The following is a 16,058-nucleotide window of genomic DNA, read 5'->3' on the forward strand; positions in this document are numbered from 1 at the left end:
TCTCTTTATTTTGCAATGTGTAAAATTTAATAACCAGTTGGAAGGAAAATAATGACAAGGTAAATTCCATTTATTTATTTTCTCCCTGTTTTACTTATAACTCTGAAGAATGTTTTCCATCTTTGTGTTGATCTAAGTTTAGGTTACTCTGCTCAAGAAAATTGTTAGTTACCACTTTACTCCAATAGTTGCTGTATTGGCATTAAATTTTAGTGGGTACCTTGACGAATCTGCTCACTTGTCCCATTTCATCGTTTACCCAACAATGTTATGGTAAACTATCCAAATGGGAAAACTGTATCTTAATCTTCAAACATTGAGCACTCCAGTTATCTGGCATTTTACCAGCAGTTTTCACCTCAATGTGTATTTAAATCATATGATTCTTGCATCCTGAGACATTTGACACACATCATTCCAGAACATAGGAAATGTTCCTTCTCACCCTATTCATGGAATTTTCACAGTGTCTAATGAAGTCCCATATGCACTTCCAGCCAGAGTCATGTAGTCTTAGTGATGTGTGATACACAAGAGGAATCATGTGATGTATTTCTCAGTAGACTTCCTCTGAGATGTTTGTTGGCAGACACAGTTTACTTCTGTGGATTACTATGCTTACACTATCATGCTAAATAAGTCACCAGCCTCATTTTGACCAAAGGTACAGAGTTAAAACAGCCACATCTTCTGCATCACTTTTCAGTAAAACAACTTTCAAAAAACTCTCAGATCCAATCAAGAGATTGGAAAACAAGCAATTTAACCATCTATTTCACTGTCTCCAACCAGTTTCTTGCATCTTCTGTATAAACAACACACAATATCAATCTAAAGTTAGAACGTATAAGATCACACACAAGAACACACTTAAAAACTTCTACTGGTGCCAATTGGAATTTATTATCCATTAATAAGCCTCATCAATTCCACCTTATTGTTATCAAACAACAGCTCCGGCTAGCTACCTGCTTCACTCTCTGCTAGGTGGTCTTTTCTGGCAGAGTCCTTGTATGCTTGCTAAACAGCAACACCCATCTTGAAAAGAAAAGGCAACTGACTAAACCAGTTTCCAGAAATGTGCATGGTAACTCACTTCCAAACACTTCCACAATTTCTGCCCAGAGAGAACAACATACTGATCACAACTTCTTAAACACACATTACAAAACCACCTCTGCCCTCCACCACAGAAGCCAAAAAACTAGACGCATGCATCTCACAGGAATCGCCTGCTGACGCCATGATTTTACTAGCTCCAAACAAAATTATTTTAACAAGCATGGCAGTCTTTGCCCATCAGTCTCCAGGACAAAAGGGAGAAGTATCAGTGATGTGACAATGAACTGGGTTACATAAGGGAGTTATTTGATAGGGATGAGATAGTGGAGCATAGAGGGGACGAGAATAGCATTGGTCTGTCTACATTTGGGGGTGCTGTGGGACTGGAAATTGGAGCTGAGCCTATTAGAACTCTAATAAATGTTGCTGACAGTGTTGGCGGAGTAAATCTCAAGAGTTCTTTGCATAATGTAAACGAGTTTATTACAAAGGAGGCAGATTATATTGTTTGCGACAATGGTCTAGCAAGTGTGAAAGATTTGAATATGCCAGTGCCAAAGGAAGAGCAAGGTAATATCAGTTACATTAATAACAAATTGAGAAAGGAAGGAGATGGTGAGGCAGATATTAGGTGTGATGAGATCTGCTCAGTAAATACAGTGAAAACATTTGTATTCAGGGAAGACAGAAATCATGTGGGTCTAAGTAGGGATATTATCAATTAATGGATGGGGAAGGAGGAGCGTTAATGTAAATTACGGGGTGTGATATGCAAATGTGCTTCAGATGTTGGTGCCAGAGGAGTGGGAGCAGTTAAAATCCAAAGTGGCTAAGAAGATACAGAAATTGAAATATGGGAATGCAAGTGAAATATCTAATGATTTATTTAAAGGAGATATGGAGACTGAATATGGGAATGGGTGTGGGGATGCATGTATCATGGATAAAGAGAGCAGGGAGGAAACTGAGGTTGATATGATGGAGGAAGCTGAATTAAAAGCCATAAAAGTACAGAAAGTGCAACATATTGTCAAGTTAATAGTGCGGAATGTTGAAAGTGAAGCATTGCTGGATACTGGTTCAAATATATCACCTGTGTTTGAACCCTTTTGACAATGAGTAAGAAGGAATCTACTAGAGCTAACTGTAAGTGCAACTGGGGCATGCAATAAGTCCATCAGAAATAAAATAATTTTAGAATTTACGATAAATTGGATGGATGGATGAATGGATATGGTGGATATGGGCGCTCAACAGTGTAGTCTTTAGCACCCGAATGGAAACAACAACGGACGAGTGTCACTAAAATGCAGCAAGTGCTAAAATAGGACTAAAATTAGAAGTGAAAGGCTACATAGGCAGTTTGCACGTCAACAGTTGCAAAGTGGAATGCAGCACATAAAGAGGATAGCTGCAAGAGAACGTAGGTGAAATTGTTAAAATGAAGCACATAGCACATGTTTGGAACTGGCCCATTACAAGTATAAAAAGGAGTGGTAAGCCACTCGGCAATACACTAAAAATTCCAACCTAAAATTTTTGGCTGATTACGATAAATTATTATTGTTTTAGTGTGTGCTGTTTTATCCTTTCAGGATTGCCAGTAAACATTATTTACAGCATGGACTTCCTGTATAAATATGGCTTTAATATTGGGGATAAGGACATAATTTTGGATTTTGATGCTGGAGGGTACAAAAAGAGAAAAAAGTTTAAAGAAGAATTAAAAGAAGGTACAGTAATGGCACATTTACAGAAGGAAAATGAAAAGTATGAAGAGTCATGTGCAGGTGAACAAATAGATAATAAGGTAAAGGAGGTGCACAACTTATCAGAAGAGAGAAGGTTTTGACAGGGTGAACTTCTGCATAAACATAAAAGTGTGTTTTCGGATAAGCCAGGGAAGGTAGTGAATTTTGAGTATTCCCTGAATGTGTCATCTCATGTTGTCATTAAGGTAAAGCCTTTCCTGATTGCAATGAGGGACAAAGAAGCAGTCACAGAAAGAATTCAACAAATGCTGGAATGGAAAGTATGAGAACAGGAAAGGAGTAAATACAGCAGTCCAACTGTAGTGGTTAGGAAGAGGGACGGAACTGTACACAATGTGCTAGATGCCAGGAGACTAAATACAGTAAAATAATGGTAAGAGAAAATGACCAACCATAAAATATGAATGAGTTGTTGCTAAAATTCAATAATGTGATGTTAATGTCTAGTGTGGATCTGACCTGTGTGTTATGGCAGGTGCCACTTCCAAGAAAATCTGAAGATATACAACTTTTTTATTTGAGGGAAGGATATACATGCTGAGAGCTGTTCCATTTAGTCTATTCATATAAGATACCATTTTTATTAAAGCACTGAGTCATGTACTTGGGTGTGAGTTGATGAGGCGGCTTAGAGTATACGTAGATGATATACTGATCCCTAGTGGTATATGGCATTGTCCGTTGTTAGAAAAGGTGTTCAGGGCATTACAGAATGGGGAAATGACACTCAAACTTAGTAAACGTGAATTTATGTATGTGGAATTAACTTTTTTAAGGCCATCAATTGACAACTGAAGGGTACTGTCAACAGGGATAAGATCAAGACCACAGCAGAAAGTATGAGGCCATTGAGCAGAAACAGTTGATATCTTTCACAGGGATGTGTGATTTCTACTGGAAATTCATGTGTGACCATAGTAAGAACTCTCCAAATTTGTGTAAATTATTGAAGAAAAATGTTTCCTGGAATTGGATAACCCCCTTCCCCTCTCCCCATTTCCATCCCCCCAACCACCACAACAAAATATTTATAAACTAGAGTGTGTTCCTAATCAAGTAATGAGAATGATAGTCCATACTGTAAAAGTTCCACTACAAATTCAAGATCTCAGATATCTGAATCTACTTTAAAAATACACAAAGGCTCACAGCCTTATCAGACTTACAGTACCATCACAGCTCCTGCCTTAGTAGCCAGAGGCTAAAACTGCAGGAGGGTTATGTCTAAAAAGTAATGTATGCATATCATTGGATAAATGTAAGCTACTGACTCCAACCAGTGCACTTGAGTTGCATCACATCAGTCACACACTACATTTTACGCAATGGTTAGGGGAAAAAAAAGAGTCTAACTGCTCAAAGTTTCTGCACTGAAAACTATTAGATCTTGATATGAAGAAAATAAGTAGCTACAGGTTTACAGTGATGGATTCCAGAGAAGATTAGAGACATGGGAGCCAGAATAGAATGCCAACAATGCACAGGATATTTAACATTAGGAAACACATATATATTTTGATGGAGAAGTTAGAGCAATAACTATTGCTCTGTATCATTTTACCAACAGATATCAGCTTTAGTAAACCAGTAATATAACTTATTTCAAAAACAGTTGTATTGGTGATCTGTAATTACTTGGTGCTTCCAGCGAGCAGAGAAAACATTGGAAAGTTATGACACAGGCGAGAATACCTGCTTTCAGTGGATACCCTTCCACAGTGGAACTAGAGGGAGTGAAATGAAAGACCAGAGCAGCTGCAAACATTCATTATCAAGCTAGTCTGGATATAAAAATCAAGTATAATCCTTCGAAAGGTGCCCTGTAATTTTCACTCCCAGAATGGCCCCGAAGAGAAGCTGTTGTGAGATTTCCAAGCACAACATGACACAAACACTTCAGGAGCCCTCTTCACAATCTAGCTATTCTTGACAGTTCAAACTGCACACTCTGCAACAGCTGTGATTACATGGATGCTTTATGCTTAATTATTTATACACCACTGTCTGAAAAACATGTTGTGGACAGGTACTGAGAAGCAAGAGATAAAATGATGAATTTGTAATGTTATTACACCATACATTGCTGTGCATACAGTAGCTTCAGATATGCAAGGTGTTATCCAAAATTTTCGGGACTGGTGCTGCCATCTGTTGAAAGCCTTTCCTTTGGACTAATGATCACCATCACCCTCGAAGTAATTCCCATTCGCACGTACACACTGGTCCCAGCACTTCTGCCACTGGTCAAACGTTTTCTGGAAGTCCTCTTCTTTGAGGGCATTTATCACTGCCAGTGATGCTTCTCGAATCCTCTCTAGAGTGTTGAACTGACGGCCTTTCAACTTAAGTTTCAGGTTTGGGGATAACGCAAAGTTGCAAGGTGCCAAATCTCGTGACTATGGTGGGTGGGGTACAACCGCCATGTTGTTTTTTGCCAAAAAGGTCCTGGTGAGCAAGGACGTGAGACAGGGCGTGTTGTCACAATGCAGCAGCCCTTTCCCTTGACGCCAAAGATCGTGCCATCATCGCCGCACGTTTCCATGGAGCTGTCGCAAAGCGTCACAGTAGTACGTGGAATTCACTGTTTGGTAGGACGGGGCAAATTCTTTGTGCACAATTCTCTTGGTATCAAAGATGAAGATCATGATCTTCACTTTGCTCTTCACCTATCTTGCTTTTTTTGGGTCTTGGAGAGCGTGGGCTCTTCCACTGGGACAATTGTTGCTTTGTCTCTGGGTCATAACCGTAAATCCAGTTGAATCAATGAAGGGTCTCCATAGCAATTTTCCCAAGATTCACACAGAATTTGATACATAGGCGATGTTCTGTTCACGGATCCATTGTAAAATTGCCACACACCAAACACAGAGTATTACGGAAATCACTATGCACACACAACACATCCTCCCAGCTGAATGCCACTCCACACACTGACTCATCAGATATGCAGTTCTTGCCACCTAGTGGTGCAAAGATCTACTACTCCTACTTTCCAGATGGCAGTACCAGTCCCAAAAATTTTGGATTCCACCTTGTATGTTTCTTATCACTGTTAAATTTTTTTCTCTTCCAATTTCATTGCTGTAGGCTTGTGACTTCAAGGTTAATGGCTATATAAGTGCCATAGCAGTAAATAAATAATTTTGTTTTGACACACTGTGGATTTCTGTACTATTTTTCCAAAGTTACAGAAATCCAAGAAAGAAATCTGCTTCTTGCAACTACTTTAAGTGCAAGCATAGCTGAAATGGTTAACAGTGACAATAAATATTAGAGTAAATCATTTCTAAAAGGATAATCCAAAGACAATATGACTAGACAAAAGGAGAAAACACTGGGATGAAATACGATTTAAATCTAAATTAAATAAATTTCTCTTGGACACCTTGATATGTAATATGATATTGTTGTAATTAGTTGATTAGGAGAGAGTGCATGGTTGATTTTTCTCACTTCTGCATTCCTACACAGAGCAACTGGACCATTTTATACAGTACTGTGATACCAATCAGATTTGTTCTGGAGTAATATGATAATTTTTGCCATGGTTGTTCATCACAAGGATAAAAAAGTGCATGCCAACAATTTCCACTCCACTTATGAATGGGGAAACCTTTCTTTTCCACTTATTTATACCAAAATGATCAAAAATCAAGAATACAATAGTCAAACCGTATCCCTAGCTCTGAGAGGAAATTAGTATGCATTACAGCAATCACCAGTTTTCACTAAAAAGAAGAGAGATCCAGTCAACAATGTTGTTAGCTGAACTACAATGAAACATAGTTTTTTCCCTTTTTCTTAGAGGTTAATGTTCTTTACAAAGACAAATACTCTTGTGGCAGTCACATTTAACAATATGCTGAGTCACAAAAAAATCTTAAGTAAGGCTGAAGTGACATATCTGAAGCAGGTTCCTCTTGAACATAAACTTAAGCTCAGGACTGCACTTCTTATTAGCTATATATATATATATATATATATATATATATATATATATATATATATATATATATATATATATATATATATAGAAAGAAACTTCCACATGGGAAAAATATATTAAAAACAAAGATTCCAAGACTTACCAAGCGGGAAAGCGCCGGCAGACAGGCACATGAACAGAACACACAAACACACACACAGAATTACGAGCTTTCGCAACTGGCAGTTGCTTCGTCAGGAAAGAGGGAAGGAGAGGGAAAAATGAAAGGATGTGGGTTTTAAGGGAGAGGGTAAGGAGTCATTCCAATCCCGGGAGCGGAAAGACTTCCCTTAGGGGAAAAAAAGGACAGGTGTACACTCGCGCACACACACACACACATCCATCCGCACATACACAGACACAAGCAGACATATTTAAAGGCAAAGAGTAAGGGCAGAGATGTCAGTCGAGGCGGAAGTACAGAGGCAAAGAAGTTGTTGAAAGACAGAGGTATGAGCGGCGGCAACTTGAAATTAGCGGAGGTTGAGGCCTGGCGGATATCGAGAAGAGAGGATATACTGAAGGGCGAGTTCCCATCTCCGGAGTTCGGATAGGTTGGTGTTGGTGGGAAGTATCCAGATAACTCGGACGGTGTAACACTGTGCCAAGATGTGCTGGCCGTGCATCAAGGCATGTTTAGCCACAGGGTGATCCTCATTACCAACAAACACTGCCTGCCTGTGTCCATTCATGCGAATGGACAGTTTGTTGCTGGTCATTCCCACATAGAAAGCGTCACAGTGCAGGCAGGTCAGTTGGTAAATCACGTGGGTGCTTTCACATGTGGCTCTCCCTTTGATCGTGTACACCTTCCGGGCTACAGGACTGGAGTAGGTGATGGTGGGAGGGTGCATAGGACAGGTTTTACACCGGGGGCGGTTGCAAGGGTAGGAGCCAGAGGGTAGGGAAGGTGGTTTGGGGATTTCATAGGGATGAACCAAGAGGTTACGAAGGTTAGGTGGACGGCGGAAAGACACTCTTGGTGGAGTGGGAAGGATTTCATGAAGGATGGATCTCATTTCGGGGCAGGATTTTAGGAAGTCGTATCCCTGCTGGAGAGCCACATTCAAGGTCTGATCCAGTCCCGGGAAGTATTCTGTCACAAGTGGGGCACTTTTGGGGTTCTTCTGTGAGAGGTTCTGGGTTTGAGGGGATGAGGAAGTGGCTCTGGTTATCTGCTTCTGTACCAGGTTGGGAGGGTAGTTGCGGGATGCGAAAGCTGTTTTCAGGTTGTTGGTGTAATGGTCGAGGGATTCAGGACTGGAGCAGATTCGTTTGCCACGAAGGCCTAGGCTGTAGGGAAGGGACCGTTTGATATGGAATGGGTGGCAGCTGTCATAATGGAGGTACTGTTGCTTGTTGGTGGGTTTGATGTGGACGGATGTGTGCAGCTGGCCATTGGACAGATGGAGGTCAACATCTAGGAAAGTGGCATGGGACTTGGAGTAGGACCAGGTGAATCTGATGGAACCAAAGGAGTTGAGGTTGGAGAGGAAATTCTGGAGTTGTTCTTCACTGTGAGTCCAGATCATGAAGATGTCATCAATAAATCTGTACCAAACTTTGGGTTGGCAGGCTTGGGTAACCAAGAAGGCTTCCTCTAAGCGACCCATAAATAGGTTGGCATACGAGGGGGCCATCCTGGTACCCAGAAAGAAACTTCCACATGGGAAAAATACATTAAAAACAAAGATTCCAAGACTTACCAAGCGGGAAAGCGCCGGCAGACAGGCACATGAACAAAACACACAAACACACACACAGAATTACGAGCTTTCGCAACTGGCAGTTGCTTCGTCAGGAAAGAGGGAAGGAGAGGGAAAAATGAAAGGATGTGGGTTTTAAGGGAGAGGGTAAGGAGTCATTCCAATCCCGGGAGCGGAAAGACTTCCCTTAGGGGAAAAAAAGGACAGGTGTACACTCGCACACACACACACACACACACACACACACACACACACACACACACACACACACACACACATATATCCATCCGCACATACACAGACACAAGCAGACATATTTGAAATATGTCTGCTTGTGTCTGTGTATGTGCGGATGGATATATATGTGTGTGTGTGTGTGTGTGTGTGTGTGTGTGTGTGTGTGTGTGTGTGTGTGTGTGTGAGTGTACACCTGTCCTTTTTTTCCCCTAAGGGAAGTCTTTCCGCTCCCGGGATTGGAATGACTCCTTACCCTCTCCCTTAAAACCCACATCCTTTCATTTTTCCCTCTCCTTCCTTCCTTCCTGACGAAGCAACTGCCAGTTGCGAAAGCTCGTAATTCTGTGTGTGTGTTTGTGTGTTTTGTTCATGTGCCTGTCAGCCGGTGCTTTCCCGCTTGGTAAGTCTTGGAATCTTTGTTTTTAATATATTTTTCCCATGTGGAAGTTTCTTTCTGTTTATATATATATATATATATATATATATATATATATATATATATATATATATATATACGAGAAACCTGTTCTAGCATGTTATATTTGTTGACTTCTTGATCATCTACTAATTTCAAGTGTGGCAAATTAAAACTTATTATGTTAGATAAATACAAAAAAGTTCATCACTTCTTCTAATTAGTCAGATGAATTCACATTAAACAACAGAACTCATGTTACATCCACATTTTTTTTCCATTTGGGAACAGAAAGCTACAAGAAACAAGAGATAGGTGACAGGAGGAGGAAGAGGAGAAGGAGGGAGAGAGGGGGGGGGGGGGAGAGAGGGAGAGAGAGAGAGAGAGAGAGAGAGAGAGAGAGAGAGAGAGAGGGGGGGGGGGGAGGAGTATTTATTTCCATTGTTTTTGTTTATTCATCATTTTTTTGTCACTAGTCCCAATTACAAAAGAGGGCACTTTTCACTTATGTGACACTTGCCATAAAATTTTAAAAAATATGTTCGAAACTGTGCAAGCAAGATTATATGCATATCAGAATTGAAATACTTACACAGTGCCTCCCATCACACCACTATGCAGATCCTTTGCAGATGACTCAACTTCGATGAAGAAGTAGCAAATTCCTCTTAGCCCATAAGTCAAACATGGTTTGGTTGTTCCAAGCCAATAATTATCAGAAATACAAACATAGTCTATATCCTTCAGAAATGTATCTTTGACAGAATATAACAATTCATCTAATCCTTCACTGCCCGATTCTTCCATTCCTTCAAACACAAACTGTAACAAAAGAAAATAAACACTCAGATTTTCATAAGCTGAAAATATATTCAAGCTGTTACCTATACTTTTAAAGAAGATTTATGGTACTGTAATGCTTCTAGGGGATATTTATCATGCAAGTAAATAAAAAGATGCAGTGAGACAGAAGAATGTATTCACAGTGAGGCTACCTATGTATACTCTTGGTTTGCTTAAAAAGACAGGAAGATCACAGAACAAGAGGCGAAGATTTGTACCCTCTAGGCAAAGGCAGGAGCTCTTTTTTAGGGGAGGGGGGGGGGGGGGGGGGGAGTAATCTGAAAAGGGTGTGGTTTGACTAATTTTATTGGCATTGAGCTTGTGGTTGCTATTGATGCAGTGAAATATAAATTATGTTAAAAATATTGCTACATATTGAGGTAGGTAGTATTTTATTTCAGTTTATCATTTCCTATACAACATGATTTCAAAAAATATATGCACACTTATTGTAGTTTTGTTTGATGCTAAATAAGGAATTACTTTTACTAGGACCATAGCTGAAGAACCCATAACATAATTGTAAGTGTGCAAAAATCACAAACATTATACTCATTTCATGGCATTAATTTATATACACTGTTTTATGGCAAGCCCACCATCAAAGAACACCAGCACAGAAATATCGCATACGGCTGTGAAAATATCACCTTTCTGGCAAAGAAACGTGAGAATAAGGTTTTTTTTAATGGGTGCCCTTAAGTATAGGAAATATGTCTACACAACTACAGGACCTCCGGGGTCTGCATGAGCCAGACACTTATCACCAGTAAAATTTGCAAGAGAAAAAATTGAATTTCTATATGTCATCAACCTTGGGGTATATCGTCCTTCTAAAAGTTGCTGGTCTAATCTTCTCATCTTGTTCCAAAGAATGATGGAACTTAGTGTCCCTGTGGAGATTACAGAGCTGTAAATGCTGTCAACTGTGTCAGACTACCATCCGGTGCCTCGTTTACAAGATATCAACTGCTAACTCTTAAACAGAAAGGTATTCTCTACAACTGACTTTATCTGAGGTTATAACAACATTCCTGGTGTGGTGTAAGATGAACCTGAAACAACTGTTATCAACACCACTTAGACTTTTCACATTTTTGAAAATGCCATTTGCCCTCTGCAGTGCAGCTCAAACATTCCAATGCTTTATTCAGACAATTTTGGATGATTTGGCTTTTTGTATTCCTACTTAGATGGCATTCTCATTGCCTCAGCATTAGATGAAGAACATATAATGTATCTGCAACATCATCTTGAATTGCCGGATTAATAACATTTTAATATAAATGTGGGAAAACTCATTTTTGGCGAGAAAGTGATATCTACATCTACATCTACATCTACATCTACATCTACATCCATACTTCGCAAACCACCTGGCGGTGTGTGGCGGAGGATACCTTGAATACCTCTATCGGTTCTCCCTTCTATTCCAGTCTCGTATTGTTCATGGAAAGAAGGATTGTTGGTATGCCTCTGTGTGGGCTCTAATCTCTCTGATTTTATCCTCATGGTCTCTTCGCGAGATATACGTAGGAGTCACCAATATACTGCTTGACTCCTCGGTGAAGGTATGTTCTCGAAACTTCAACAAAAGCCCGTACCGATCTACTGAGCATCTCTCCTGCAGAGTCTTCCACTGGAGTTTATCTATCATCTCCATAATGCTTTCGTGATTACTAAACGATCCTGTAACGAAGCGCGCTGCTCTCCGTTGGATCTTCTCTCTCTCTTGTATCAACCCTATCTGGTACAGATCCCACACTGCTGAGCAGTATTCAAGCGGTGGGCGAACAAGCGTACTGTAACCTACTTCCTTTGTTTTCGGATTGCATTTCCTTAGGATTCTTCCAATGAATCTAAGTCTGGCATCTGCTTTACTGACGATCAACTTTATATGATCATTCCATTTTAAAACACTCCTAATGCGTACTCCCAGATAATTTATGGAATTAACTTCTTCCAGTTACTAACCTGTGTTATCTTGTATCACAGTATGGAATTTTACTACAAGAGGAAAAATTGAAAGTAAGAAAAGATTTTCCTCATTCTGAAACAGTAACAGAACTAGGACTGGTAAATTTCTACAGCAGAAATCCAATAATCTTCGTTTAACTTGTGCAAGAACATCAAGAGGAAGGATAATCATCCCTATTACATGGATCGATAAAGCACACAAATCATTCACAAGGTTAAGAGTAGAACTTGCCAGTGTAATTCAGCCCGCTCATCCCTCAACACATCTACCCTTAATTTTGATGGTTGATGCTTTTGACTATGATATAGGTGCTTCTTTTCACCAATTGCAAGAAGAAACACCTGTGCCATTTGCACTTCTCCCTAGGTCTCTGGCTCACAAACACTGTAACTGTTGTACCTATGATTGTGAATTATTAGCAGCATATACAGCAGTCAAACACTTTTTTTATCTTCTGGAAGGCAGAGAATTCACAATATTCACACACCACAAGCCATCAACACTTGCTTTCAAACAGTGTCCAGAAGAAAAACAGCACCTAGGCAACTGCACCATCTGGAATTTCTGTCAGTTCATCAGAGATATTTAATACCTTTCTAGAGGAGAAAATATTCCTGCTGATACATGTTCCAGATATCATCTTGCTAGACAGTATTTCGTATGAAGATATTGTCAATCTTCAAAATCAAACAGGTATTGGAAAAATACTACAAATCAGCAGATTTGTCTAAAGGCCCACCATGTATAAAGTACCACTGTCAACAATCAAATGTAAATAGGTAAAAAGAAATCAAATTTTAAGCGAAAACAGCAAATGACTCACTGTGGCTTTTCTGTAATTGATAGGAGAAAAATGTTTGCTTACTCCATAGATAAGCACAACTTACTTTGATATTAACTGGTATCTCAATGCCAAGATTTTTATATGCTTCTATTGCATTAATCCAGCCAATAACTGGGCCTTTATCATCTGTGGCACCTCTTCCATACAGTTTCCCATCTTTTTCTGTCAGAGTGAAAGGGTCTGTGTGCCATCCATCAGTAACTGCAGCAGGTTGAACATCTAAGTGTCCATAAACACAAACCGTTTTCTTCTTTGGATCTTTACCAAGAATGCCACATAAAACAGGTGGCAAAGGTAATTTTTTTCCACTTGGAGTAACCTGTAACAACAACATTTAATAAATAAGTAAATAAACTAATTAAGAATTGTACTAACATTTAAATATTATTAAAATATTATATGATATCAGTTTTTAAGTAATAAAATAAAAGCAATATAAATATTTTTTATTTTACATTTTTTCCTGTTACTGTTAATCTGATGATGATTATGATTTTAAAGAAACTAAATACCTTGGTTATCAGTTTTCATTGCACTGTAAACTCACATAAAATGATGTGGAACAGGAAAAGAAAAATCATTAGCTGCAGGGTCTGACCTTGTCATTGGAGATGAAACTTTGTGCAACACTAGTGTGAGAAAACATAGGTAGGTAAAAACATTTGCCAGTCACTGCAGGATACATCAAGAAGAGTCATCATAGTCAGTCAGTACTACAAAAATTTGCGGAGAAAATGAAGATCGTATGAGTGGGAGAGTCAATTTGACTAAATGAAATACTTACATAAATATTAAAAAATGCATGCAAGTGCAGGGGTACAAAGCAGCCAAAGGCCAGTCAGGTAAAATGCCACAGCAAGAGGCATGCCCCCATTTGCACCCTTGACACCGAATGTTGAGATACATTACACTTTATTATGAAATCCACTTTCCCTCAGGAAATGTTTGACTTTTGCTAGCTGATATTCCATCACCTGCAATTATCTGGGTAAGGAGGTAGATAAGTCAATGGCCCATCTCAAATCAGCCAGCAGGGCACATACTGTCAGAATATCAACTATAACGAGACGGCTACCACAGCTGCATTGAAGGCAGTCCTCTTGACATAAATGGAACTCTTGATGTGGACAATACAGTCAGCACAGTACAATGACATCTTTCCGAGAGGCTCAGAAGGAATATGCTATACTGCGGTGGGGTCCTGGACAGCACTCAGCTTGTCAAGTGTTGTGGTAGCCTGCCATTTCATATCCAATATTTTGAAATTTTTATGACGCATTTGCAATTTTAGATCTGCCACTGGTAAACCGAGTTCAAATTTGTCTCTTGTGGCTGTGTCTTTATCTAATTTGTGGCCGAGCAGTTCCAGGTGCTTCAGTCCAGAACTGTGCTGCTGCTACAGTTGCAGGTTCGAATCCTGCCTCTGCCACGGATGTGTGTGGTGTCCTTAGGTTGGTTAGGTTTAAGTAGTTCTAAGTCTAGGGGACTGATGACCTCAGATGTTAAGTTCCATAGTGCTCAGAGCCATTTATCTAATTTGTGAGTGAATTCATTTCCTGGTATACCTATGTGGCTTGGTGTCTAGATGGTTTTGCAGCTGTGAAGGTCAGCTTATAGGTCTTAACTGTTGTCTTGGATATTAGTCACCAAAATTTTATGGGTAGCACTGAGTATGCCTTGTAAGCAACTCATGGAGTTACTACAAATAAGAAAGTCCATCGTGAGTTTTAATGTATTGCAGAGCCCGTTTGTGGCAACCAACTCTGTAATGTATATTCTGGATGAACTTCACAGAGAGTACTTCTCTTGTCCCCTTGTGTGCAAAAGCATAACCAACCCTGTCATTAGCTTTTGATCCATGTGTATAGATGCACACTGGATTTAGGTAGTCATGGAGATCCTAACAGAATAGGTGCCTGAGAATGATGAGAGCAGTAGTTCCCTTAGGGCAACACAACAGGTCCATCCTAATCATAGGACTGGATACACAACATGGGGGGATGCCAAGAAAGAACTCTGTGCACACAGGAAAGAGGAGACAGTTGGAGCTCCTAGCACAGAGCACCCAATCATTACCCAGCTGGTCCCCCTATTTTTGAATGATTTCTAAATAGTCTGAATTGTTGACTGTGAAACAAGAGCTGACTCACATAGACTGGTAAGCATCTGATAGTTTGTGGCTGCATATTTCACAAAAAGTTGCTAGTGTCTGACCCTCAGTGCTGGGATACCAACTACTATTAGGGGACTGTCTATGGGGTTCTTATGGAAGGCTTCAGCTGCCAACAGCACATCACTGTGGTGGACAAGGTTTAACAATCTCTGTACTGATGGTGCTGCTGATCTGTAAGCAACACATCCATAGTCCAAGCAGGAATAAATCAAAGCTTTGTAGAACCATGGAAGAACTGTGCAGTCTACATCGCCCCCCTCCCCCTCCTTTGCAGGAGGTGTTGCTGAGAAATCTGGGGATATTAAGTTTCCTTGTACACTTTTCCTTGAGATGGCAGACATATAATAACCATGTTAACTTACTGTCATATTTGAAACATTCAAAAATTAAAGTACATCATTACAATAAAAAGTTCTGGGTGCAGATGCACAGTCCCCAGTCAAAAAACTCCATGACACAAATGGCAGAAAATTAATGTCCACACTTCAGGTCCCAGTTACATACTTTCTCTGTGGCTCCCAGAAGTTGACGCGCTGCAGTGTGCAATAACATAGAGCTGTAATAAAGGCAAAAATTGGCCACATGCAGTGGGTCTTACTGCAGTCACAAAACCATTGACTGCAGTGGTGAAGGTGGTTGCACTCAGAGCCAATCCCCCAAGGGCCCCAGTTTCCTGTACGTATTGGCTGCTACGGGTTGACCCTATCCAGATTTGAAAAATTCAGAGTGATAGAAAATTTGTGATAAAATGAGTAGGAAGACCCAGAAGCCCCACTCATGTAGTGTAGATGAGATGTGATGGCACCAGGTAGTATCATATGCAATCTGTAGGTCAAAGAACACAGCAATCAGGTGTTGGTGATGTGCGAAACCATTGTGCACTGCAGGTTTCAGGTGGATGCAATGCCTAAAACTACTCTGAAATTGTGATAAATGCCTTCTGGCTTCCAGGCACCAACAGAGTCATCAATTGACCACTCTTTTGAAAAATTTACACAGCTCATTTATAAGAGAAAGTGGTCAATAATCAGTCAAAATTAGAG

General features: G+C 39.9%; 1 protein-coding gene across 1 annotated transcript in view; it reads right to left on the reverse strand.

Annotated features, from left to right (window-relative positions):
• The window catches only part of LOC126267504 (cytosolic non-specific dipeptidase), a 180,350-nt gene that overhangs the window by 49,623 nt on the left and 114,669 nt on the right, over positions 1 to 16,058 (reverse strand). Inside the window, exons 3-4 of the mRNA XM_049972801.1 lie at positions 12,886 to 13,161; positions 9,770 to 9,999 (exon numbers count right to left, since the gene is read on the reverse strand). Coding sequence (XP_049828758.1) covers positions 9,770 to 9,999; positions 12,886 to 13,161 — 506 coding nt within the window. The remainder of the gene's footprint in view (positions 1 to 9,769; positions 10,000 to 12,885; positions 13,162 to 16,058) is intronic.

The sequence above is a fragment of the Schistocerca gregaria genome, chromosome 4 (genome assembly GCF_023897955.1).
Source record: "Schistocerca gregaria isolate iqSchGreg1 chromosome 4, iqSchGreg1.2, whole genome shotgun sequence".
NCBI lineage: Eukaryota > Metazoa > Arthropoda > Insecta > Orthoptera > Acrididae > Schistocerca > Schistocerca gregaria.